The sequence below is a fragment of the Podarcis muralis genome, chromosome 7, assembly GCF_964188315.1.
Source record: "Podarcis muralis chromosome 7, rPodMur119.hap1.1, whole genome shotgun sequence".
NCBI lineage: Eukaryota > Metazoa > Chordata > Lepidosauria > Squamata > Lacertidae > Podarcis > Podarcis muralis.
In genome coordinates, this window is record NC_135661.1 from 91,766,916 (window position 1) to 91,794,294 (window position 27,379).

General features: G+C 52.4%; 1 protein-coding gene across 6 annotated transcripts in view; it reads right to left on the minus strand.

The window, feature by feature from the left end:
- The window catches only part of SPTBN4 (spectrin beta, non-erythrocytic 4), a 90,145-nt gene that overhangs the window by 20,483 nt on the left and 42,283 nt on the right, over window positions 1-27,379 (minus strand). For 3 of the 6 annotated variants that reach the window (XM_077932471.1, XM_077932470.1, XM_077932472.1), the window contains exons 19-27: window positions 24,542-24,632; window positions 21,961-22,122; window positions 15,422-15,685; window positions 10,068-10,292; window positions 7,468-7,557; window positions 6,276-6,554; window positions 4,646-4,776; window positions 3,555-3,759; window positions 1,216-1,593 (exon numbers count right to left, since the gene is read on the minus strand). In XM_077932471.1, coding sequence (XP_077788597.1) covers window positions 1,216-1,593; window positions 3,555-3,759; window positions 4,646-4,776; window positions 6,276-6,554; window positions 7,468-7,557; window positions 10,068-10,292; window positions 15,422-15,685; window positions 21,961-22,122; window positions 24,542-24,632 — 1,825 coding nt within the window. Of the gene's footprint in view, window positions 1-1,215; window positions 1,594-3,554; window positions 3,760-4,645; window positions 4,777-6,275; window positions 6,555-7,467; window positions 7,558-10,067; window positions 10,293-15,421; window positions 15,686-21,960; window positions 22,123-22,318; window positions 22,419-22,529; window positions 22,664-22,801; window positions 22,925-24,541; window positions 24,633-27,379 lie in introns of those variants that run through there. The other 3 variants (XM_028741789.2, XM_028741790.2, XM_028741788.2) reach the window with 3 other exon arrangements.

The window sequence follows — 27,379 nt, forward strand, 5'->3', positions numbered from 1 at the left end:
GAAATATTGCAAAATTAATGAATGTTAGAACAAAGTTGGAATGAAGTTATATGGCTTTAGCAGAAATGTTATAAGGAATTAAGTATAAATAGATTAATAGAGCATTAAAGGGAACAAAATAAGGTTAGAATGTGTTAAGATAATTATAGGATAGAAAACAGAGGAAGATGGAAAGGAATTGCTGAAATAATTAATTGATGTGGAATACAAAAAGGGAGGTGTGAGGAAGTCGTGGAAATAAGCGAACGAAAAGATATGACATTGAAATTGTTCAAAGTGTTGTAAATGGTCTTTGTTTTGTTTTATTTGTCTTATGTGTTAGTGTTTTGTAGTGTTCTTGTATTGTATTGTACTGTGTTGCTTTTCATTTTTTTTGTTTTTTGTTTTTTGTTTGTAGTGTTTAAATTTTTGGAAACTCAATAAATATTATTTTAAAAAAAAGAAAAAGAAATGTAAGCAATTAACATCACTAGAAGGGTTATCTGAAGATCTGTAAGATGAAATTACTACCTATTCAGGTTGAGTAATGTAATATCTTAGGTAATGATATATCAAAAACAGGAAAGGAAGTGAAATGCAAAGATGCAGAATTTAAGTTTGTATAAGTTAAATTTAAGTTTAATTTAAGTCTAGACGGGAGGGAGAGAAGTCAATAGGCTCAGTTTGAGCCAAAGAGGTTTAAAAAGAAGATTTGATGTTACACAATGTAAATCTAATAAAAAATGTTATAAACAAAATGAATAAATAAATGTAGGATGTGAATTAGTGATGTATGGAAGTGAGAGCTGGACCATCAAGAAGGCTGATCGCCAAAGAATTGATGCTTTTGAATTCTGGTGCTGGAGGAGACTCTTGAGAGTCCCATGGAGTGCAAGAAGATCAGACCTCTCCATTCTGAAGGAAATCAGCCCTGAGTGCTCCCTGGAAGGACAGATCGTGAAGCTGAGGCTCCAATACTTTGAGAAAAGAAGTCTCCCTGGAAAAGACCCTGATGTTGGGAAAGATGGAGGGCGCAGGGAGAAGGGGACGACGGAGGACGAGATGGTTGGACAGTGTTCTCGAAGCTACCAGCATGAGTTTGACCAAACTGCGGGAGGCAGTGGAAGACAGGAGTGCCTGGCGTGCTCTGGTCCAGGGGGTCACAAACAGGCGGATACGACTCAACAACAACAACAGGATTACACACCTCACACAGACACACACACTCTGCCTCACCTGCGTCACCAGGACCTGCACGTCGTGCTCGAAGGAGCTGAGCATCCTCTGGAGGGTGCCAGCCGAGGTCTTGGCCTCGCGAGCCGTCACCTCCGGCAGGCGCTGCTTCTTCTCCTCGATCTGGGAGAGGACCTCCTTGCAGTCGCTGAAGAACTTGTGGAGCTCGTGGGAGGCGGCCAGCATCTGCGCCCGCGTCTCCATCAGCTCCAGCAGGTCGGCCCAGGCCTCGTTCACCCCGTCCTTCCACTCGGCGATGGTGGCGGCGTCGGCGTGGCCGTAGTCAATCAGCTCGTCCACCATCTGGTTGACGGCCGAGATTCGCTCGTTCCCCACGCTGCCCGTCTCGCTGGCAAACTCTGTAAACTTCTCCTGCAGCAGCTGCAGGGAAGCGGAAAGTGGTACGGTACAATGGAGGCTAGGATTTTACTAGCCCCAAAATGGAAAGAGGACAAGATGATGATGATGATGATGATGATGATGATGATAATAATAATAATAATAATAATAATAATAATAATAATAATAATTTTTTATTTGTACCCCTGCTTTAAAAACCGGGCCCAGGGCGGCCAACAGCAAATATAAAACATTGATTAAAATGCGACTTAAAAACAGCATAAACTACAACATAAATGCAGCATCAATGTCAATAAAATTCAAGATACCAACGAAAGAAGAATGGCAAGTAGGGCGGTTCATAAAAAACTTTTTTTAAAAAATAAATGCCTGCTCCAAAGGTCTTATCTTACTACACTAGGGATTATATAGCTATATCTGAAATTTTATGCATATCAGTTAATATCTTGACCCTCCTCCTTGAAAATAGCTGTTTATTTGGCCGTTTTCCTATGTTGTGAAGGCTGAAATTTCAATTCAGTGGAGGAGGGTCAAGATATTAACTGATATGCATGAAATTTCAGATATAGCTATATAATCCCTAGTGTAGTAAGATAAGACCTTTGGAGCAGGCATTTTCAAAAAAAAGTTTTTTATGAACTGCCCTAACAGCAAGTCAAACTTATGGAATACGTAGAAGTGACAATGGTAACAGAGACATTAAAAAAGATTGGGAACTGTTCATGCTGTATCTACAGAAATACTGTAAAGAAATGGACTCATTAGCAGGATTTGAGGAAACACTTGCAATTAAGAAAAGAATTGTAAAGATGAAGAAAGAACAGGTTGGAAACTAATTAAGTGTCAGATATAATTGGAAAGAAAAATATGGTGCAAATAAGTGATAAGAACATAAGAGCATTTAATTAAAAGATTAACAAAATGGGAGAAAATAAATTAAGCGGAAGTAACAAACATGTAATGAACCAGAAGGAGAAGTTGAGGGAAATCATAGGATGGGGAGATATTTGAATTATTTTATTATTTTTCCTTTATATGATTGATGTGTGGAATATTAAACTGTAAAACTAATAAAATTTTAAAAAGAACATGGGGCTGGGGGGGGGGACTAGACAGAGAAACTGCAAGGACTCTGTCCCTGAGATGCTGCAACTGTGCTGCCAGCGGAACAGAGCTGAAAGAGAACGGCACTCTGTACATGCTCACTGCAGCTGAGCAAAAGCACGGGGCTTTTGAAAAATAATAACAATAGCAAGACATAGGCAACATAGAGAGTTGCAGTCAACTAACTTTTGCTTAAATTGCACCCATGGAAATGAATGGACCTAAGTGAGTCATGGCCATTGGTCTCAATGGGTCTGCTCTGAAGAAAAGTTAGCTGAACACAACCCTTAATTTTTACATATCTTCCTTTGCTTCTCTGTCCGTAAGACTATAATATAATAACAACAACAACAACAACAACAATAATAATATCATATCATATCATATGTAATTATTTATACCCTGCCCATCTGGCTGGCTATAAATCTGCAACAAATCAACCAAAAATAGATAAATAAATGTTTAAATATTGAAGACATTTCATAAACATATTTTTATAATATTTTATTGATTTTCCAAAAATTCATAACCGAAACCAGAAAAGCTGACTCCCCCCTAGTCCCTTCCTTGGATCCATCATGTGTCAACAGCACGTCCACCGTAAACTAAAGAACCATTGGAATGACTTATAATCCATTCATCATGTAATTCCAAGTAGTTCTAGAATCCTGCTAATGTATTAACCTGTGTGCATTGCTTCTGCATATATGAATATTGAAGACATTTCCTAAGGCCTGTATAAAGAAAACTGAAACTGCTCTTGTGAACCGCTTTGAGGTCTGTCTCTTTGTTTTTGCAATCAAGCGGCGAATACTTTCTCCCGAAAGGGATGCATACGAATCAGGTGCAAAGGAGGCAGCCCCCCCCCCCCGTCTCACCGTGACGTGTTCGTAGTCCTGGCCCAGCTCCGGGGACCCGGCCACCACCTCCTTCTCGGCGATCCAGTGCTCCAGCTCGTCCACCTCGCGGCTCAGCTGGTAGAGCCAGTACTGCTGCTCCAGCCGGGCCTTGCGCTCCTCCACCAGGTCCTTCAGGGAGACGTAGAGGCGGTCCACTTGCGACTGGCGCCGGCTGATCTGCTCACTGCCGGGGGGGGGGGGGGAGACCGTCAGAGGGGAGGGCACCAGGGGGCTGGGTGACAGCCGCTTTCCAACATGGTGACACACCACCAGCTAAACATCGCAACAGGCCGATACAGTGGTGCCTTGGTTCCCAAACGCCGAGAACCCGGAAGTGAGTGTTCTGCTTTTTGAACAATTTTCATAAACCGAATGTCCACGGAGGCTGTCAGCTATTGTTTCTGGGGCACCTGCACCAATCAGAAGCTGCGCCTTGGTTTCTGAACATTTCGGAAGTCAAATAGAGACTTCTGGAACAGATTAAGTTTGGCGCTTTTGTTTTTGCTCTTTATTTTGTGTTTTTGTTTTCAAGGCTTTTTCAGTTCATTTGATTTTGTGACCGTGTGGAACCCAGTCCAGCTACTGATTGATTGATTGATTGATTGATTGTGTGACTGCGGAAACGGATAAAAGCCCCCCATCCAAACAATGACTATCAGGTAAGGAAAAAAATTCATTTTCATTTTTATCATCTACAATACTGTCTTCTTTATTTTATAGTACAGTACATTGATTATTGCTTTCATTTTATGGATCTATGGTCTCGTTAGCTAGTAAAATTCATGTTCAATTGCTGTTTTAGAGGTTCTTTTTAAAAGTCTGGAACGGATTAATCCATTTTGCATTACTTCCTATGGGAAAGCACGCCTCGGTTTTAGAATACTTTGGTTTTGGAACGGACTTCTGGAACAGATAAAGTTTGAGAACCAAGGGACCACTGTATCATGATATGGACTTCAAACCAGGGTATCTCGCTATATTGCTCAGCCCTAGTGGGGAGAGGGCTAGGGCCAAGTGGGGTGGGCTTAGAAGGGGGCAGGGAAGGAGGTGGGGGACCACAGCCGAGCTACCTGTCCGGGTGCCCCAGCTCCAGCAGCGCCCGGCACTGTCGCGACAGCTGAGCGATGGTCTCGGCGTAGTTCTCGACCGTCTGTTCCATCATCAAGTGTTTCTTCAGGAGCTGGAGGGTGCTCTGTTCGTCCTGAGAGGACAGAGGAGGGGGCGTAAGGACACCGGGAGAGCCAGAGGGGAGCCCAGCCAGTCCAGCCTCCTCTTCTCACAGTGGCCTGAGATCCTTAAGGACCGAGGAATCCAGATAGACTGCCTCTGGGGCTGGAGGTTCCATCAGAAGAGCCCGGATGCTGCACCAGGCCAAAGGGGGACATAGAGAGCAACATCCTGGTTGCACAGACGTCCCCGTGGGAAACTTGTAAGCACCAGAGCAAACTGGGGGATGTGATGCATAAGTAGCAGTCAAGTACCACATTCCTTGTTTTCCTAGAGTGGATATGCAAGGGGATGTTTGGAACAGCCAGTCGAAAACTTCCTGTTTCCTCCTGGCCTGGAGCATCCTTCCTCTTGCATGTGACTAGAGGTGGGCGTGGCCTTACCTGTGCAGGTAACAAAAGGAGGAGGCACGCAGCACACTCTCTTCTCTCTTTTGGACTTTGTCGTTGGAGCAACAGGTCTCTCTTTTTTTGGCGAGAGATGCTCTGTTGGCTTTTCAAGGAGACCATCTCCATATGGGTTAGACTCACATGTATATACAGTGGACCCTCCAGATATGAATTAAATTCGTTCCGGGGGTCCATCCGCAACCCAAAAAGTCCATAGGCAGAGGCACTGCTTCTGCGCATGTACGCGGCGTGATTGAGCGTTTCTGCGCATGTGCGCATGGCGAAACCTAGAAGTAGACTCTTCCGGTTTTGCGCGTTCGTAAGCTGAAAGTTACGTATCCAGAGCAATAGGTAACTAGAGAGTCCACTGTACTTCTGCAAGTCTGCCTTCAGGGATCCATCTGTGAACTGATGATGCTGTGAGTAAACTACTTTTATATACTGTCATACCTCAGGTTACAGCCGCTTCAGGTTCCGTTTTTTCGGGTTACACACCCACTGAAACCCGGAAGTACTGGAATGGGTTACTTCCAGGTTTTGGTGGTCGTGTATGCGCAGAAGCACTAAATCGTGCTTTGCGCATGTGCAGAATCGCAACCCGTGCCTGCGCAGACGCGCCACTGCAGGTTGCAAACACTGTGGGTTGCGAACGTGCATTCCGCATGGATCACGTTCGCAACCCAAGCGTCCACTGTATCTTAAATAAGATTGTAGCGTGTTTATTCTTTTAAGAGGGAAATAAGAGATCTTGCCAGGAATCTATATTGAGAAGCTTACACAAGCCTGCAACCAGCTACCCACTGTGTGTTTAAAGGGGAATGTTTAAAACACTGCTAAGTTATGGAACTTGCTAGCGCAAGTTGGGAAGGATAGTAACAAACAATCTATCCTCTCCTGCCTCCCTGAACATTCCCACACAACCCTCCTTCCCAAAGCCACAGAGGCAGAGCTGAGTCTTCTCCCCTGTGAATTTCTCCCGTCCCGGACCAAGGGATGGGGACTCAGCCTGCCCAACGCCTTCCGACAAGCTGCCCGCCTCTTCCCCCCAGCCCAAAATGTGGGGTCCTCAGGCCCCTCTCCCCACCTTGCCCTTTTCCTCGTTCATCATGAAGAGCTCCTGCTCGCTCAGCCAGGCCTCCACCTCGGCCACGTCAAAGTAGAACTGTTCCACCTGGTAGGTGGCGTCCAGCAGGTGCTGCCGCTGCTCAGTCTCCTCCTGGAGGGCGCCCCACATCTCCGAGAGCTTCTCCAGCAGCAGCCGCACGGGGTCCACCTCGGGGGTCTTGATGGTGGCGATGCCCCTGGCGCGCTCCAGGATGTCGTCCATGCGGGGCTTGTGCACCTGGATCTCTCGGCGGAGGTTCTGGCGACCGGGAAGAGGGAGAGGCTTCCAAATTATTATTATCAAGGGTTTTTAATGTTTACACCGGCACCCCGCTGGTCCTCCAAGGAGCTCAAGGTGGCTTTCGGGCTCTTCCCCCTTCGTCATTTAATCCCCACAACAACATCCCAGTGAGGTAGGCTGGGCTGAGAGTAAGTGACCGGCCCCCAAGGTCATGGCCAAGGGGAGGATTCGAACCCGGGTCTCCTAATCCGACTCTCTAACCCAGGGCCAGGTTGAGGTTTGATGAGGCCCTCAGCTTCTGAAGGTAATGGGGCCCTTTCCATGTCCAGCCGTCCTTTGTCCACAACAAATTGTCACTGGTTTTTTGTGTTGAATATATGCTAGATGGTAATTTATGGACCTCATAGGTATCTCAAGCCATTTGCCCATGTTGCCCTGCAACCAGTCCATGCAGAATGTCGGCACCCTATATATAGAAAGGAGCAAAGCAGGGATATTTGGGGGAGCAGGTGATCAGGTGGGGCCCAGGACTTACATCATAGGAGCCTACGCAGCACAAAACATGGTTGCTGTAGGTAGGTTTTATTTTATTTGTTTTTTATCTTATATTTTGGAAATGTACATCCAGTTTTTCCCCCTTTAATTTTTTTTGGGGCCCCAAGAGAGTGGGGCCCTAAGCTAGAGCTTGTTCAGTTTATATGTAAATCTGGCACTGCTCTAACCACTACACCACACTGTCTCTATATGGCCCAGAAGGAACTGTTCAGATGGTGGCGGCGGCTCTGAGTTCAGGGCTCTCCTAGGCCACCAGCCTCTGCTTTTCTGAATCCAGGGCAAAACAGGCTCCCCCCATTGTTCTTCCCCCCCTCTCCTGGGGCTCCCCAGCACCTCCCACACACTCTGCCCCCCCCCCACGGCTTCCTCTTCGCACCTGGTTCTTCTTGATGAACTGCTGGACCGTTTGCAAGTTGCTCCCGTGATCCTTCAACGTGGCCAAGGGCAGCCGGTCCTGCACCCAGATCTAGAAGCGGGTGGGGGAGAAAAACAAAAGTGCCCCCACGTGAGTACGATTCCTAATGGTGGAAGAGGGACAGCCCCCCTTGGCATCGGAGCAAAGCACAGGTGGAAAGAGGACCCATCACATTTGGGGGGGACACTCATCGCTCCCCCAAAGACACCTTACAACCAATGGCTCTTCAAAATTCCTTCTTCGTTTGACCAGCTTTTAGCCAAGACTGGCTCTCAGCTAGCAGAGGCACTGGGATCATTCCTCAATATGGGGTAGATCCACATGTACATATTTGTAACTAAGTCTGCCTTCAGGGATCCAACTGTGAACTGATGTGAGTAAACTTCTTTTATTGACTTTGAATAAGATTGTGGCATTTTTATTCTTTTAAGAGGGATTCAAGGGAACTTACCAGGAACATGCAATTCAGTCTGAGACTGAATTGTATAATAGTGAGAGGCTCACACGAGCCTGCAACCAGCTATCTGCTGTGTAAAGGGGAATGCACTCTGCTAAGTAAAGGAACTTGCTAGCACAAGTTAGGAAGGATATTAATAAACAATATATCCTCTCCTGCCACCCTGAACATTCCCACATCCGAGTTATGCATTTCCTACAATAAACAACTTTTATTAAAAAATAAAAGGTTTGGGGGTATATGTGATTTTTGCGGAATCCTTGGAACCCAAACCCCGTGGAAGATGCGGCCAGACTGTGCTCCTGAGCAGTCCTCACAAAGGCCACTGTCCCTCGTGATCCATGCTTCTGGTTTGGTGGCGCCACTGTGACTTCTGCAACCTCCGTCAGAGGAGCCTGACCTCCAAAGCCCCCAGGAAGCAGACTTTGCCCCCAACCCCAAAGGCTGTGAGCCCCAATGCGCTTGGGGCAGTCCCTCCCTGCAGGGATGTGTATAGAAACTAGGAGAGGATATATTCTTAGATATTATCCCTCCTTACTCACATCTGTGAGTTCAGCAGAGGACATCCCCTTTGCAGCAAAATAAGAAGGCTGTCGATAAGCTAGATTTAGCCTTTTAAGTAATCCAGGATGCTTCACTGAAGACGGGATTTCCTGGTATTTCCCCCTTTTAATAAACACACACTGTATTTTTCTGTGTATAAGACCCCCCCCCCCCCCGTGTATAAGACACTCCCTATTTTGGGGGATTCCAAATAAAGAAAATGAGGGGAAATGCCCAGAGTTGTTGAGCAAAGGCCTGCAGTCCAATGTCCCCTCGCCGGAAGAAGCCGCCAATCGCCCGCCCAGTTGCCGCAGTGACTGCCAATCAAGCCCAGCCCTTGCCGCAGCAACCAATAACACGCCCAATAGCTGCAGACACTCTCTGGCTCCAGGAAGCAACATATAACGCCCCCCAATGCACCACCCGTGTATAAGACGAGCCCCAAATTTCACCATGATATTTTATAAAAAACCTCGTCTTATACACAGAAAAATACGGTATATTATACATACAGTCATACCTCGGGTTACAGACACTTCAGGTTGCGTGTTTTCGGGCTGCGCACCACGCCGAACCCAGAAGTACCAGAACAGGTTACTTCTGGGTTTTGGCGTTCGCGCATGCACAGAAGCACTGAATCGTGACCCATGCGTGCGCAGACGCGGCGCTGCGGGTTGCAGACATGCCTCCCTCACGGATCACGTTCGCAACCCGAGCGTCCACTGTAGTTTAGAATAGGATTGGAGCGGAAACTCAGACTCCGCAAATGTCCTTCATCCCTGGTCATTGATGAAGCATGCAGAGAAGAGATCACATAGCAGGGATCACAGAGAGAGCAGGCCAGGACGCTTGTGCCCCTTTACCTGTCTGGACACGAGTGGCTCTCACAGGGAGGATTTTCTGTAGACCCTGCGAGATCTAGCTTCCTCTCTCTGCGTGCCTTTCTAGCAATCAGTGTGGGATGCGATACATAAGCAGCAGTCAAGTACAACATTCCTTGTTTTCCTAGAGTAGACATGAAAGGGGATGTTTGGACCAGCCAGTCAAAAACTTCCTGTTCCTCCTGGCCTGGAACATCCTTCCTCTTGCATGTGACTAGAGGTGGGCGTGACCCTACCTGTCCAGGTAACCAAAGAGATGCTCTAGCCACCAGAGGACACTGGGATTATCCCCATATGGGATAGATCCACATGTATATCCTTTGTAACTACGTCTGCCTTCAAGGATCCAACTGTGAACTGATGATGTGAGTAAACTTCTTTTATATACTTTACATAAGATTGTGGCATGTTTATTCTTTTAAGAGGGATATAAGGGAAATTACCAGGGACCTAATAGTGAGAGGCTTACACAAGCCTGCAACCAGCTACCCGCTGTGTGTTTAAAAGGGGAATGTAAAACTATGCTAAGTAAGGCAACTTGCTAGAGTAGGTTAGGAAGGATATTAATGAACAATCTATCCTCTCCTGCCTCCCTGAACATTCCCACAATCGGAAGTGCTCCCTTCTGAGGGCCTGGTTTCAGATTCCCCCCCCCCTTCCCTCCTCCGCGCCCCACTTACGATCTCGTCCTCCAGGTCGTGGCTGACTTGGTGCACTTCCTTGGAGGCCAGCAGGATCCTCCGGCGCTCCTTGAGGGGCTCGATGAGGCGCACGATGCGGGTGCCCACGGCGTTCTGCCGCTCGTCCACCATCTCCTTGCTGGCCGCCTCCAGGGGCAGGGCGGCCACCTGGGCCTGCAGCTCGCCCACCTCCTTGTACCATTCCTCCACCTGCGTCTCCATCGTCTGCAAGACAGAGAGGAGGAAGAGGAAGAGGAGGAGGGGCTGGGCCAGGCCAGGAGGGGCTCCGCCAGCGGGGGGGGCGGGCGGGGGCGGCCGCCCACCCTGGAAGCCCGGGAAGAGGCAAGTGCGGGCACAAGGCAGGAGGGGAAACACCGGCCATGAACCAGACGGCCCCGTCTCCTCCAAGCTCTCTGCCGGGTCCCTTTCCATGGGGCTGGGTCTCTCTCGCCATGGCGGACGCTGCCCCTGGCTCCTGTCTGCATGCTCAGAATGGGAGGACTGCACACCATTCTCTCCCAGCCCAAGGCAGCCAGACTTGCTGTCAGCATCACCCCTCCTCCCTGGGAGCCGTGGGGCAGACAAGGTCTTCAGCACCCTCAGGAATCTGCTCATCTCAGGGCCCCTAAAATCAGATGCCCGGAGAACGACCACGGACACCTGTGGCTGTCCTGTCCTACACCTACGGAGCAACCTGGACCTCCACGCTCCCCTGTCTGCACAGTGGCAGGATCAGGGCCATTGCAGGTGCATTTGCTGAACAATGGCTGACCCACATGCTTGGGGGGGTGGAAGAGTGGTATAGATGGGGGCCTGGCAACCTCCAAGAGCCTTTGCCCCTGGCACCCACTCACCAGGGGAGCCTCTGGCCGCCGTCCTGAGGTGCCCGTCCCTCTGCCCCCCCTGCTCCCAGTGCCCCCCCCAGCCCAGACTACCAAGCGCAGCGTGTTGGGAAGGGGGCTTGGCGCCATGGAGGGAGCAGGCAGGCAGGCGAGCGATTCTTGGCAGCTGGCGAAAGTTCATGGGAAACATGAGAAACAGAAGAAAGCAGATGGAGGAGAAACGAGGGGGAAGGAGATGGGGAGGGGTCTCTGCGTCTGTCCGTCCGTCCCCTCCCATTCCATCATCTCCTTGGGAAAACGGGGGTCGGGGGGGGGGGGAAGGAAAGCAGAAATGCAAAAAAGGCGAGACAGATGGAGTCAAAGAAAAGGGCTACTGTACCGCCATGCAGCGTGATGAGACAAATCGCACACTAGGATGTGATGAGCAATGGCCGCCTCTGCACTGCCGGGGGCTGCTGGGGAGGGAAAAGGGAGAGGTTGGTGTGAGGGGGGAGGCGGCTGGCCGGCCAGCCAGCCCCCCTCTTGCCGGAGCTCTCGCATCCCCGGAGAGCTGGGCTGCCCCTCACCCTCCCCAGATGGCGCGTGGCTCCCAGGGGGAGGGGGGGAAGCAAGGGCCAGGCCCCCCACGGCCCCAGGGGAAAGCAGCACCCTGCGCCCCTGAGAGGCACCCACTCCATCTGCCCCCCCAACTGCTTGGGTCTCTGACTTCATTGCAGTTCTATCCCAGCTGTTCCTCCAAGGAGGTCAAGGCAGCATACCTGGTCTCCCCGCCTGCACCAATCAGAAGCTACGCCTTGGTTTTCAAACATTTCAGAAGTCAAACGGACTTCTGGAGAGGATTCACTTTGGCACTTTTGTTTTTGCTCTTTATTGTGAGTTTTTGTTTCTGAGGCTTTTTCAGTTGATTTGTTTTTGTGCCTGTGTGGAACCCAGTTCAGCTACTGATTGATTGGTTGTGTGACTGCAGAAATGGATAAAAGCCCCCCAGCCAAACAAGGACTACCATCAGTGCAGGTAAGAAGAAAAATAAATTTTAATTTTGATCATCTACCAGACTGTCTTATTTATTGTATAGTATCGTACATTTTTGCTTTCATTTTATGGATCAATGGTCCCAGGAGATCCATGTTCAATTGCTGTCTCAGGGGTTGTTTTTAAGTCTGGAATGGATTAATCCATTTTGCATGACTTTCTATGGGAAAGCGCGCCTTGGTTTTGGAATGCTTTGGTTTAGGAACGGACTTCCAGAACGGATTAAATTTGAGAACCAAGGTACCACTGCATAATGGAGCAGAGCAAACACAGTGGGCCTGAATCATGAGAAGGCAGAGCTGCTCCAGGACTGGGGACCCAACCTGTGACTGATGGGGTTGCTGCCCCCCCTAAGGATGCAGGTCTGTAGTCTGGGGGTACTTCTGGAATCAGGGCCCCCAGGACTTCTCTTTTCCATTCGATCCATTCCAGTCCGGCTTCCGCGCTGGTCATGGGACCGAGACGGCTCTGGTCGCCTTAACAGATGATCTCCGTAGGCAGCTGGATCGAGGCGGGTCGGGGCTGCTAATTCTTCTAGACCTGTCAGCAGCCTTCGACATGGTCGATCACGAACTCCTGGACCACCGCCTTGCCGACGTGGGGATCCAGGGCACAGTCCTTCAATGGCTGCGCTCGTTCCTCTCTGGTCGGGGACAGAGGGTGGTGCTTGGGGGGGAATTGTCATCGCGCCACTCCTTGGTGTGTGGAGTGCCTCAGGGTGCGATACTCTCCCCGATGCTTTTTAACATCTTTATGCGCCCCCTCGCCCAGCTTGTCCGGAGTTTTGGGCTGGGTTGCCATCAGTATGCCGATGACACCCAACTCTATCTGTTGATGGACGGCCATCCTGACTCGGCCCCAGATACACTGACCAGATGTCTGGAAGCTGTGGCTGGATGGTTACGTGGGAGCCGGTTGAAGTTAAATCCTTCGAAGACAGAGGTCCTCTGGCTGGGACGGGATGATATGGGATTGAGGGGACAACTCCCATCTCTTGTGGGGGTGCAATTAGTGCCAACACCGTCCGTTAAGAGTTTGGGTGTAATCTTTGACACCTCCCTTTCCATGGAGGCGCAGATTGCAGCTATAACAAAGGCGGCATTTTTCCATCTCCGCCAAGCTAAGCAGTTGGCTCCTTACCTCTCTCGCCCTGACCTAGCCACTGTGATCCACGCGACGGTCACCTCCAGACTGGATTATTGTAACTCGCTCTACGTGGGGCTGCCCTTGAGACTGACCCAGAAACTCCAGCGGGTGCAGAATGCTTCAGCAAGACTCCTTATGGTGTCCTCGCTGCGAGATCATATCCATCCGGTATTATACCAGCTGCACTGGCTCCCGGTGGAGTACAGGATCAGGTTCAAGGTGCTGGTTTTAACCTTTAAAGCCCTATACGGCCTAGGACCCTCGTACCTATGGGACCGCCTCTCCTGGTATGTCCCACAGAGAAATTTACGGTCTGCAAATAAAAACATCCTAAAGATCCCAGGCCACAGAGAGGTTAGGCTGGCCTCAACTAGAGCCAGGGCCTTCTCGGCCGCGGCTCCAATCTGGTGGAACGCTCTGTCACAAGAGACTAGGGCCCTGCAGGACTTGACATCTTTCCGCAGGGCCTGCAAGATGGAGCTGTTCCACCAGGCCTTTGGTCAGGGCGCAGCCTGACCCCCTCCTCTGGCAATCGGCATTCTGTACAGAATTTTGCTTGATGGTTGCCATTAATTTGATTTTAATTTGATTTAATTAATTTTATAATGAATGTTTTTAGAATGTCGGACTATTTTGATTGTTGTTAGCCGCCCTGAGCCCAGCTTCGGCTGGGGAGGGCGGGATATAAATAAAATTTATTATTATTTATTATTATTATTATTTCCGGAGGTGCTGCTCTAACCCTCCACAGCTGGCAGGCTGTTCTTGCTTCCCCTCTGGACTACCGCAATGCACTCTGTGTGGGGCTGCCTTTAAAAAGGGGTTCAGGAACTTCAGCTGATTCAAGGGGGCCTATCCTTGGTCCTCCTCCTCCTCATTTGATCCCCACAACAACCCTGTGAGGCAGGTGAAGGCCGAGAGAGGCATTGACTGGCCCAAGGCCACCCAGTGAGCTTCACGGCCAAGTGGCGATTCGAACCCTGGTCTCTCCCAGGTCCCAGCCCAGCCCTCAAACCACTGCGCCAAACTGCTGTCTCCCATGTCAACCTGCACGCTTGCCAAAGCCGGGGGCCATCTATCTCAAAGCCCACCTTGTCGGGAATGGGGAGGGAGCCCCTTTGTGGTCAAACCCGGGCTCTGAAACGCCACCCCTTTGGGGAAGGTTCGCCTCCCCTGCCAATGGCCAAGATTGAGCTTGCCAGAGCTGCCTCTGGACAGAGCACAGACTGCGCCAGGATTTGAGCAGATGCCCGACTTGCGTAGGGGCTGCTACAATTTCTTCCTGCCGTGTTTATGGAGCCTATTTCTGTCTCGTTGTTGTTATGCGTTTGGGGAGTCGGGGTTTTATTGTTCTTGTTAATTCAGGTTTTATGGCTTCCTTCTTCTATCTCGGGAGCCTCCTTGGACTGTTTCCCCCAGGAAAGACGAGTTACAACTTTTCAGACGAGGAAGGGAAGGGATGTGAGCTGCAGTGGTCCAGCTCCCAGGCCCAGCTGGTCTCCCCCGTGAGCACAGCGTCCCCAAAGGGGACAGCGAGGCTGGCAGGACCCAACTCTGGCCCCGGTCATGGAGGCAGCACACAAGGAGGCCCAAGCCCACGGCCGGGGCATCACGCATCTCCCTGGGCCCGGAAGGGATCCCTGGCAGGCGACGTTTGTCCAGCGCTGGGGGTTCAAGAGATGCAGGGAGACGGAGGTGCGGAGATGAAATGGTGGAGGCAGCTATGCTTCGGAATCCCTGTTGCTGGAAGCCACAGGAGGGGAGAGGGCTGCTCTGGGGCTCGGATCCTGCTCAAAGGTTTCCCAGGTCAGCCACTGTGAGGTCAGGATGCTGGACTAGGTGGGCCCACTGCCCTGATCCAGCAGCCAGGCAATCAGGTTCTGATGGAGCCTCCAGATCCAGAGGCAGTCTATCTTGATTATTCGAGCTATTTGGCCACTGCTGGATTAGATGGGCCACTTGGCCTGATCCAGCAGGTTCCTCTTATTGCTGGGGGTCTGGCTTGGCCTGGCTGCTCTGCAAGACCCCCCCCCCACACCCTTCCCAGTGCTCCTCTAGAAAGCAGGGGTGGTATGGAAGGGTTCGCTGGGGAGGTAAGCCTGACTCTTGCTGGTGATGGGGGGCTCACGAGCCGACAGCAGGTGCCTGCAGACCCCCCCACCCAGAGTCACAGCTGCACAGCCAGTATTATGTGTGCTTTGCCGGAGAGGGCAATCTGCTCCCCACCCCATCCAGGGGGGTCTGTGCCAGCCCCCCAGAAACCCCTGCCTCTTCCCACAGCCCCACCCCAACATGCCAGCCCCGTGGCCCCCCCAGACCCCCCTCGAGACCCACCTGGAGCTTCTTGAGGTTGCTGTTGACGCTGGCCAGGTCCGGTCCGGAGTCCACCAGGTGCAGCTGGCCCTCCATGCAGAGGAGCCGCTTGTCGAGGTCGGCGTAGCTCTGGACCAGGTGCTCTGCCTTGGTGGCCTCCAGCAGCTGCCGCGCTTTGGCCTGGGTGGTGGACTCCAGCTCGGCCCAGCACAGGCGGATCTCGCCCAGCTTCTTCTTCACCGTCTCGGCCAGCTCCGGCTTCTCCGCGATCAGCTGCTGGCCTTCCTGGGGACAGAGAGCCGGGAGCCGTTTGCCTGCGCGCCCCGAGGAGCCCAAACCCTCTTTGCAGAAAGGGATCCCTCCCCCCGGCCCTGGGAAAGCCACACACCTCCTGCAAGAGCACCCAGGTTCTTCTGCTGTTTTATTTGGGGTCGGGGGACAAGGCCCTGGAGATGCGGAACTCCCTGCCACTGGACAACAGGCAAGCAATTTCCCTGTACTCTTTTCAGCGCCTCCTTAAAACATTTCTGCTTATATCAGCCCTCCTGGATATGTAGAATGATGCTGTCCGTTTTAGTCTGTCCTTAATTTATTGCTGAGTTTGCCTTTTGAATGTTTTTTCATTCATTTGTTTATTAGGTTTATATAATGCCCTTCAACGCAAGATCTCGGGGGGTTCACAAAATAAAATGCAGGATAAAAACAAGTAAATAAGTAAAACAAAACAGCAAAACAAGAACCCCTCCCCTGTAGAATATGAATCAGCCAAAGGCCGGGTTGAAGAGGCACCTTAAAATAGACAATGGCTTTGCGTGTCAGCTGAGGTGGATTTTTTTACAATCAAGCAGTGAATACCTTTCAAGAAATAAATAAGTAAAAATTTAAAAAATGCAGACTGTCTTAATGCTCAGCTACACAGAGAATAAGGTGGATATATCAGATGGGGGAGCTCCATGTTTTGTCTCAGGGACTACTGGAGAGCCCCATGGCACCTCTCCCACCCAAAGAGCCGTTTCTGCCAGCGGAGGGCAAGGCAAGGCAAGGGGTCGGAGCCTGCCACAGTAGTCCCCTGGCCTGTGAAATGGCCTCCCTCCCACCCCAGAAGCACCGTGAGAAGGCAGCCAAGGGGAAACAGTCTCAGAAGCCCCAGAGTTTATCAGAGCCCAACGTGTTTCACGAATGCAAACTTTCTTCCTCAGGGGAAACCTCTAAAACCAGGAATAAACTCTGAACAGAATTGTAACCAAGCAGCCATGACAAAACAAGAGAAAAATAAATTGATCTATCCTGCCTTGGTCAGACCACACCTGAAATTCTGTGTCCAGTTCTGGGCGCCACAATTTAAGAAGGATATTGACAAGCTGGAAGGTGTGAAGAGGAGGGAGACCAAGATCAAGGGTCTGGAAACCAAGCCTGATGAGGAACGGTTGAAGGAGTTGGGGATTTTTAGCCTGGAAGAGAGGAGACTGAGAGGGGATAGGAGAGCCATCTTCAAAGATCTGAAGGGTTGTCACATGGAAGAGGGAACCAGTTTGTTTTCCCCGGCTCTGGAGGGTAGGACTCAAACCCATGGCTTCAAGTCACAATGTTGCAGGAATTTATGTATAGGTGGGGGGGGGGGTTGCCCCTCCAGCAGATATCATGCACATGCAGCCCACTACCAAAATCAGCACAATCACTTGTGTGACTTTTGTGATTTGTCCCCACAAAACACTTCATCACAGTTTCTTCCTATCCATTCAAAGGGCCTCTGCTGCACGATACCAAATGTAAGAATTCACTGATCAATGGATCTCTGTACTGGCTCACTGGAGAAACTTCAGAAATTCCTATAGACAGGTGAGCTCAGCTACTCAGCAGCCCCTCTGCCTGAGGGATAATCCCTGGCCTCCTGATACCTGAGTGCCAGACAGGTAGCCATTCCAGAAAGAACAAGCCCAGATGAAGACAAAAGGGTGTGATGAACTTGGCTGGGAAACAGGGAAATGTCAATGTCTCTTTTGTGACACTTGATGGGTGTTTGGTGGAGGGCAAGGAGAACTATGGGGCAGGGTCCAGGATGCTCAGATTACTGCCACCAGACCTCCCCTTTCATGATGTAACCATGATGTATTAGTGACATAGTTTGGGGGGTGTAACATGGGGATTAGCAGCTAATCAAAGTTTGGGTTCTCTTTTCTTCGGGGCTTCCATCTTGTTCCACCTTGTGGCAGGTGGGAGTCCTGTCGCGACAGTCTTCAATAAAGACCAAGCCTACTGGCTGCTGTTTTGCTCCGATATTCCTGGCTGGTGTCCTTGTTTTTTGTCCAGGGGAGCCCTCAGATTTCTCCGCTAACAACAAGAAAGGAGATTCCAACTTAACGTCAGGAAGAACTTTCTGACAGTAAGAGCTGCTTGAGGGTGGATCGGAAGCTGGAACTCTCCCCTTCACTGAAGGCTTTTAAAGCAGAGGTTGAATGGCCATCTCTTAGGGATGCCATTGCTGTGGTTCTTGCATTGCAAGAGGGGGTTGGCCTAGATGACCTCTGGTGTCCCTTCCAACTCTACAGTTCTACAATTCTATCTTAGCAGGATGGGGGGGGGGGCTGCAAGACAACTCTGTCCTCTAATTCTCTGAAACATTTGCCAGCTCAGGAGGTTTAAGAGACATAGTCAGCCCCCGCCTGGCATGCACTTTATGGAAGGCAGATTCCATAAAAATCAAAAGGGATCAGTGGATCCACCCGGCTTTACTTCTCCAACTGTGAGACAGGAATGAGAGGCGTAAGAAAACAGTTGCCATCTTTGCTTACTTTGCCAAACATTTGCAAATAAAAGGAAAAAACTTTTCTCCTCTTTCCCTCTTTCTCTTATTCAGGGTGGCAGCAAAAGGGTTTGTCTCTAAGTGCAGACGTATTTGCAGTTGTATATTATTCTGCCTGTTGTACCTTTGAACTGTGTATGTACTTCACGGAACATTTACAAACCTGAAAGGCTCAAAGTGCATTTGGGGAGGTCAAAATTGACTCCCAGCTGAAAGTAAACAACTGTCTCATCTTATATTATCGATTTAGCTCGTTGCAAAACGTAGGAAGTTATTCTGTTTTGACGGCCTGAATGTTTCACGAAGGGGCAGACTAGGCAGAAAGGCTGGACAATCATTGGCTGGGTGGGATTAAACGCTCGGTGACGGCAGAAATCCACTCTGCGCATGTTCAAGGCTGTCAAATACCATATGGTAACATATTCTCTCTCGTCACCCAGTGAAAACCCAACATCGCCCAACGGGGGCTGAAATAGCTGCCTTGCTTGCATCAGCCAGAGAGGCCTCACTTTGTGGGGGAACCAGAGGGGCAGGGCAGGGGGGCACGACCCCCAGAACAGAATCCCTGCCCCCCTTGCAATAGCTCTTAACACCATTCACCCCCCACCCCATGTGCTGGCTCTTTGAGGGGGCCCCGCTGCCCACAGGGCCATCCCAGGAGTGGCACAGATGCCACCCTCCGGTCCCCACCAAGGCGTGAGTGTCTCCATGGCAACCTGGCAGCCTTAACCCTTTACGGGGAGGACGCCTCCACCTTCCTGGCCAATAGCAAAAGGGCTCTCACTCAGCTCCCACCTGCTTCCGTTGCGCCCCCAGGTTCAGCCCAACAGGGGCAGGGAAAAGAAGAGAAGAGGGAGACTACCATGGGACGCTCCATCTCAGGCCACAGACATGCTGAGCTCTCCTGGCCTCTCAACATTGCCTGCCAAGTCCAAAAACTGGCTGCAGGCGCTGTTTCGCAACGGATCTGAGAGATCTTCCAGAAACTCTGCAGAGCAAACGCAAGCAGCTGACTCAATGCCTCTTTTGCTCCCCCCAAAAGCCAGAGACTACCACGCTCTCCGTTGGATCCCCTGGCAATTACCGTCGCCTCCCCTAACAGCCCTCCTCACCCCCCAACTGGACTGATCAATATCCCTCCCCCGATGTGGTGGGGAGCCTGGGCCTCGGAGAAGCCTCCAAGCCGCCATCTGCACGGCTGGCGCTGTGAGAGATCACAGGGTGGCGTGTTGCCAACAAGAAAATGCCCAGCAGGCCCCAAACATTGCAGGAGTCGTCGCCCCAGCAGGCCTCCCTCCCACCGCCTCTCCGGCGCAGATGGAGAGACTCACTCGCTCGCTAGCCCGGAAGGCAGGCGTTGATTCTCTGCAAAAACACACTCGCAAGCCGAGGTCCAACAACAACAGTCAGATTCCCACCTTGGCAAAACAGCGGCTGAGGATTTAAAAATGCATTGCCACCGGAAAAACCAGCACCGAGGAATGACCGTCAAATCATTGTTGCTGCTGCTATATTTATTTATATCTCCCAAAACAACACAGCTAAGATATAGAAATCTAAAAACATGACTGTTAAAAAGTAATTGGACTCTAATAAAAACCAAATCTATTAAAAGGCAGATATTGAAAACAGCAGGGCACTATTAAAGCCCCTTTCTCTCTTTAAAAAATAAAAATTGGTTTCCAAAGGCCTGTTGGAATAAGAAGGGCTTCACCTGCCAGCAGAAGGACAGCAAGGAGGGAGCCAGTCTGGCGCCGGCAGGGAGAGAGCTCCAAAGTTGCCTGGAAGGAGCCACCACCAAGAAGGCCCTCTCCAGCATCCCCAAGTGGATTTGTGAGGATGGCGGGACAGAGAGAGAGGGGGGGGGCTCTCCTGGGGATCTCAGAGCCCGTGTGGGTTTGTAGGAGGAAATATGGTCCCTCAGCTGCCCTGGGCAGGAGACAATGGAAGGCACACCGAGAACTTCTTAACAAGGAAGGTGCCACTAAATCTGGAGCTTCGGAAAAAGAGGGAACTCCTCGATGTCAGGAAGAGGCATACACACAGGAGAAGAGGAGGAACACCTCCTCCTCCTCAGGGCCACAAAGGCTTCCTTCCAGCAGGAGACTGGAGAGAGAGGCCTGATGGGGAGCTGCTGCCTTGGATGAAAACAGACCATCAGTCCATCTGCAAGGTCTCAGGAAGAACCGGAGGGGGGTGTCTTTCCTAGCCCCCCGAAATCTTTGCCCCTGGAGAGGCCAAGGACAAAGCATGCATGGAGCTGTTCCTCACTCTCCTCACAGCTCTGGAAACAAGCTAATCTTTTTGACAACAGGGTCAAGCCGATGGAAAGGAGGTCAGAAAGGAGGCAGCTCCCAGGTCACTCCAATCCAGCACCAGATTGGATGGGATGCAGAATGGGATGCAGAATCCCTCCAGATCTCAGTCTCAAGGGGGCAGAATGGCAACCACCCCCATGAGAACGGCCTCCAGCTTCTATCTGAGCCAGGAACCAGCTCCAGAACGAACCTTGGTCCCAAGGCAGTTAAATGCCAAGCAGCTAAGTCCTCACTGAGATGGCCCACCTCTGTCTGAGCAGGACCCCTTGAGCTGGGGCTCACGTCATCCAGCAGCAGCAACAACAACAACAGATTCTTCTCTGTACCAAAACAAACAAGCCCCTCCCCACACAAAACTCAGGCACCAGGGGTCACGGCTGCCACTGTAAGGGGGGCACACAGTCTGAGGTTAGCCAACTCAATGAGCACAATGACAAAAGCACATCTGAACACGTGCAGAGTACTGTTCACTCACCGCTGATTAACCACCACCTGCCTTCCAAGCAGAAGGGCCATGGCAGGACCCAGACCCAACACTCCTTGATCTAGAACTCAAGCAACTTTCTTGCCCCAAAACAGGCCCACACGCCCAGCCCTGAGTCCCAGATCAAGGCTCACAAGGCAGACCCCAAAGTGCCATAGCGAGAAAGAAGGAAAACGGCTTCCAGGGGCCTCAGGTGGGGGAAATGACCCCAGACCCCCACAAAAACACACGTCCCACAGACAGAGACAGCTGAGGGGAAGGAAAGCATTCACTGACCCACTGATCCAAGGGGGAAATCCCTCCCCACCTCCACAAAAGGGCATCTCTCTGAGCAAGTGGGAGTCCTGAGGCCTCAGGCAACTCTCATCATTATCAAATCATATCATTTATTTATTTATATCACATTTCCCCAGACTGGGACTCACACAAATAAAAACAGTTCAGATAAATTACAAAAAAGGGCTTCGTGTTCTTTTTTAGCTTCCAGGCTGACTCCCCCCTCCCCCCCCATTCTGCACCTCCTCCACAAACCAGGGCATCACCAGGACCCCTGAATCCCTGGGCCAAGAGGTCTCTTGGGGAGGGAGAGAAGCTCTGGAGCTGGGCCCCACTGGTGGCTGAGCTGGATGAGGCCTGGGGCCAGACATCAAGGAAGGAAGCATCAGCTCCCCCCCAAAAAACAGGGCTCTTCAAACCAGGCCAAAGCCGGGGAGACCCCAGGCTGACCCACCCAGGAGGACCCTGGGACCCCCGCGCATCTCAGCAGACACAGGCCCAACTGCAGGTCGGAAAGGAGGGGGCGGGAGAAAGCCCGTGCTGGGGGGGGCTTCGCACCACAGCACGGATGTGTACATCTACACGTGCAGGGGGGGGGGGAGAGAGGCGGGCGCTGCGGGGGGGGGGGGGCAGAGGCGCTCTCCGTCCCTCTCGGCGCTGTCCGCGGTGCTGAACTCACCTTCTCGATCTTGGCGAGCCACTCCTTATTCTGGGCCAGCTCGGCCATGAAGGCGCGGTGCCGGAGCCATCGCTTGGGCGCCCGCTGGTGGCGCGCCTCCTTGTCCCGGGGGGGCGCCTCGCCGGCCATCAGCGCCTCCTTCTCGGCCACCCAGCCATCGAGCTGCACGCGGAGAGGGGAGAGGGGCGGGCGCGCGTCAGCCGGGCGGCGGGAGGGGGGGAAGCCCCCCGCCCCCGCTCGCCCGCCTCCCCCCTCCCGCCGCCGCAGGGCGCGCGCCTCCAGCCTTCCCCCCCCCCCCCGCCAGCCCACAGGGGGACCCCCCCCCCCTCCGCCGGTCTCCCAGCCCCGCGCTCCGGACCTGCCCGGGATGCTGCAGCGGGCGAGCCCAGCGCCTCCCTCCCTTCTCCGAGCGCGTCACCGGGGAAGGAAGGAGGGAGGGAGGGAGGGAGGGAGGGAGGACGGCAGGAATGGGCGCGCGGCCGGGCCTCGGACGCCTGGGTCCCACCCCCAGCCGAGTGGGGTGGGGGCGGCGAGCGTGGCGCGCTCACGTGCGCCCGAGCCCGCTTCACCTCAGTTAGCCTCCCGCCAGCCCGGACGCCTGGGTCCTCTCCTTCGGAGGGAGGCGCAGCAAGAAGACGAAACGCTGATCCCCTGCGCCCGGCTTGGCTGCCCTTCGGGTCAAACCGAGGCGCCCCCCAAGCCCCCCCCCCCGCCACCCTTTCCCCGAACTTCCGCGCCTTGGCTCTACTGGGCCGCCCTTTAAAACGCATCTCCCCCCTCCCTTCCCTCCCCGCCTAGAGGGCAAAGTCAGCTCCTCACCCCCGTGGGGAAGGGGGGGCACCTTTTTCTCTTGGGGGAGAAGGCCTCCTCCCCAGGAACATTTCCTCCAACCGCGGCGGGGGGGGGGCAGCTGGGGATGCGCGCCTCGGAGCGCTGCAGAGAAAGTGGGTCACTGCAGGTGGGGGGCGGGGGGGGCAGAAGAGAGGGAGCCCCGTCCAGGGACCGCGAGGGAAGCGGGAGGCCGGTCAGAGCTGCAGGGAGGGGCGAGCCTGGCCCGGTTGACCCCTCGCCAGGAGGAGGGGGGGGAGGAGGAGCTCCCTCCCTCCCTCCCTCCCTTTGATTACTGCAGGCTGAGCCGCAGCCTCCTCACTCTCTGCTGCTGCCGCTGCTCTTTCTCTCTCCCCCCCCCAATCGCCCTTGCTCCTCTCCAGCCCATTTCTCAACAGCAGAGGCGCAAACTCCACCTCTGGAAGCTCCCTTTGGAGGCAAGTTCAAACGCAGCTGGCGCAAGCCAGAAGAACACATCCACCGGAGGCTCCCAGGGCCCACCGAGTCCAGCCCGGGTCAGGAATTGGGCAACGGCTTGAAATAACAACATTTAAAATCAAGAGGGCAAATTCCCACCGCCCCACAGCCTTTGGGGCGCAGATTTCAAGAGGACGGGGCTTCTGAAGACCAGTTGCTGGAAAGGGCAGGAGGGGAGAGGGCTCTTGCGCTGGGCATAGCTGCCAACTTTCCCCCTTTCTTGGGAGGAATCCTTTTTTAATCCCTTAAAAAAGGGAAATGTTGACAGCTATGGTGCTGGGACATCTGCTTGACCCCTTGACCATTGGCCTGATCCACCAGGCTCTTCTTATGTTACTCTCCAGGCACACTTCACTGGCATGAGCACCTTCCTTGAGGAAATCCAAGGAAGAGGGCCCCAATCCAGAAGAGCAGCCCTTGCGGGAATGCTTGCCTCCTGGGTGTAACACTGCGCAGTGTGCACCAGACAGGGAGGCTGCAGGCCAAAGGGGCAGGATCCGGCCCCACCTGCACCAGCTCCTCAGCCCCACCCTTCCCACGGGGCCCCCAGGCCTTGGGGCAGCTGCCCTCCTGCCCAAAACATTCCTTTGCACCAGGGAGCCCCCCAGCGCATTCAGGTGCAAGCTGTGTGCATTTGGGGAGGGGGTTTTGCCTCTTCCCCCAGGAAACCTCCTTAACCTGGAGTGTGTGCCCACCCAGGATTAATTAGCACAACTGAGGAACACCCTGGGAACATGGAAGCTACCTTAATTAGGGAGAAATGGAGACGTGTTAGTGGGCGGGGCCAAAAATGCAAATTGGATGACAACTGGAATCCTTGTGGAGAGAAAAGCAGCTTGCATTTCCACGAAGGGGGGGGGGGAGCACACTTCTCTGATGCCCCCCCAGCCATGGTCTCCCCAGTCTCCTCCCAATGGCCAACAAGAGTCCCCTTGCTGGAAACCCACAAGCCCAAGACGCCCCTCCCCTCCGGGGGGGGGGGGGGTTCCAGCCACTGGCAGTCAGAAGCATCACTGCCTCACAGACCATGAGAAAGGGGTATGTACATGTTTGAATGTCCATACCAAAATAAAAGGCCCTCCCTGCACCTAGAAGACTAGCCTCTCAGGGGAAGGCTTCCACTTAATCTTCCCTGCAGAACACAGGCTGCACTCTCTCCCCTTCTGGCGGACTGGAAGATCATGCCTGGGTCCCCACCTGAGCGGCCGGGTGCCTCTTTCATGCCCCACACCGCTCCATGCCCCTCAGGTACCCGTCCCTCCCCGGGCCCCCTTACCTCGTGGCAGTTCTGCAAGAAGTGCTGCAGCTGGAGGTGGTCGTTCAGGCGCTGCATCCAGGCGTGGGCGAGCTGCAGGTTGCGCTGGCTCCTGCAGAGGAGGAAGAGGAAGGGGACGGGTCAGGCAGGGGAGGAAGAAGAGCTCTCACACGCCCAAGCCTCCTTCTCACTCTCGTCAATGACTGCACAGGGACAGCAGTACCTTGGGATCAAGGTACACTGCCTCTGGAAACGGAGGCTCCATCTGGGTGGCCGGGTTGGTGGCCGTCATGGCCTCTTGTTATGGGTGACCCAACATGGAGAAGAAAGATCCAAGGAGGTCTAGCTTGGAGCTCCTTAGATCACGCTCCCATGAAAAGACAGCCCTGCTTTGTGCTCCCAGTTCAGCCCAGGCTGGACAATGGACTTGAGGCCTCATGACTCCTGCTTGGCTGGCTGGCAAAGGAGCCGAGGCTCCAGCCACACTCCGGCTGCCACCCTGGCTTGGCAAAGTTGCACAGGTTCTGCAAAGCTCTTCCACGGAGCTGCCGGTTTGCAAAGAGCCACTGCGGTGCAGCGGTTAGAATGTCAAACCAGGGCCTGGGAGAGAACAGGGTTCAAATCCCCACGGCCAGAAAGCTCCCTGGATGAGACCTAGGTGGCCAGTCACTGCCTAACCGACCTCCTTGGGAGGATAGCATGGGGCGAGGGAGAGCCTTGAACTCCTTGGTGGAGAGGTGAGGTATCAATGTAATAAAATTAAGAACTGGAGAAATAATATTCATTCATTCATTCATTCCCTGCCCATCTGGCTGGGTTTCCCCAGCCACTCTGGGCAACTCCCAACAGAATATTAAAAGCGCAATAAAACATCAAACATCAAAACTTCCCTAAACAAGGCTGCCTTCAGATGTCTTCTAAATATCAGATGGTTGTTTATCTCCTTGACATCTGATGGGAGGGCGTTCCACAGGGCGGGCGCCACCACTGAGAAGGCCCTCTACCTGGTTCCCTGTAAAATTATCACTTTGCTCATGGAAGCCAAAATGAATCGGTATATAAAGGAGCCACAGGAGGGTTTTTATAAAACAAACACGACTATCGGCATTGGAGACAAATAACATGGATTAAGTGTGTTTTTTACAAGAGGCCCTCTTTTCTGGCACATGCAGTCCATAGGATCCCACCAGCCACCAGCAAAAATCACAGCCGTGGACCAGATCCCACGGACTCCACCCACGAGCAGTGAGGCTCAGCGAGGGCTGCCTCATGGCGCCTCGAATCCAGACCGCTTGTGAGCTTTGCTCCGCCTTTCTGCTTCTCCTGAGTGGCAGCTGAAACGAGCTGTTTGTGATCTTGTGAGTTTGGGCACAGGCAAGCTGCTCGCTGGCGTGACTTCCATTCGGAGAGGGACTGACTCACCCTCCCCACCCCCCACCTCAAATCCCAGGGAAAAATGCCAGCCAAGATGTGGAGCATCAGGCATCGCATTTGAGATATAGCTGTAATTCCAATATTCGGCATCCCCCCCCCCCCCAATTTAAGCTCAAATAACAATTACGCACAGCACTGAGCTGGTTTATCTATCTGGAGCAGATAAATATATTAAGGATTTGACACCAATTAAAATGTCAGGCGAAATTAGCAGCTGGTCCTTCAGAAAGGGAGACTTCAAAGAGAGGCGGCCGCTTCTGCATCAGGGGGAGGCGGGGGCCTTAATTGGCTCCACATGGCAGTGGCAGTTGTTTTCAAAATCCCAAGCCCCTTCTCTGCTCCCCCCGCCCGCCAAATATGTTGAAACCTCAAGACAAATTTCCATGACTGATCTCCGCTGTATGAGGCAAATGGGGCTTGACTTTGTTCTGATTCATGGAAGATTTTGTGGTCTCTCCCCCCCCCCCCCCCGCTGATAATACTATTTTCCCCCCTGCCCCCCCCCATGAGAAGTGTATGCAGTAAGCAGCCCAGATTACCCCAGAGCTTCCCCTTCTTTTCAAATACAGCTGCAAGGCTAGAAAGGGCCCGGAGGCACCATTTACAAAAATGGAATCTAGAATGTCGCCAAGGGTCTGGACCTCGCTATGATCTTACGCACACAAACACACAGGCGGCGGCGGGGGGGGGGGGGCACAGCTTTTGCATAATGCCCCAGAAAATCACATGCTTTGGACACCTAAATAGACGTTTCCAAACAGTCAGGGATCCTTTGCGGCTGATTTTCCTGGTTCATTTTGAAGGTCCGTGATAGAGCACCTCCGGTTTGATCCTGGCAGCATCTGCACAACAGGCCTGGGAATGGTGATGCCTGAAACCACAGACAGCTGCTGCCAGTCAGTGTAGGCAACTGTTGGAAGTCTGGGTGCAACCTAGCTTGCATTAGGGAACTGCAAATCCCCAGACTAGCCCTGTACCCTTAACCTCTTGGGCTGAGTTCTCTGTCTCTTTGATGTCAGACTGATATTCTCCGGTTGTATCCAGTTTCACAACTTCCTCCTTCTCCTCCTCCTTATTTCTAAGACCTAAAGAAGAGAGTTCATCCTGGAGTTCTCCTCTGAGAGAGCTGCCTTGATTGAGAACCAGAAACCTTCCTATCCAATGTGGGATGTAATCCACTGAGAGCAGTCAAGTACAACATTCCTTGTGATGCGAGAGAAGACATGTGGGGATCCAGCCAGGTGAAAACTTCCAGTTTCCGCCTGGCGGGAGCATCCTTCCTTTGCACGTGACTAGAGGTGGGCGTGACCTCACCTGTCCAGGTAACAAAAGGACAAGTCACACAGCACCCTTCTCTCTTCTTCTCAACTTCCTTCTTCATTTGACCAGCTTTTAGCTAGGACTGCTCTACTAGCTCTCAGCTAG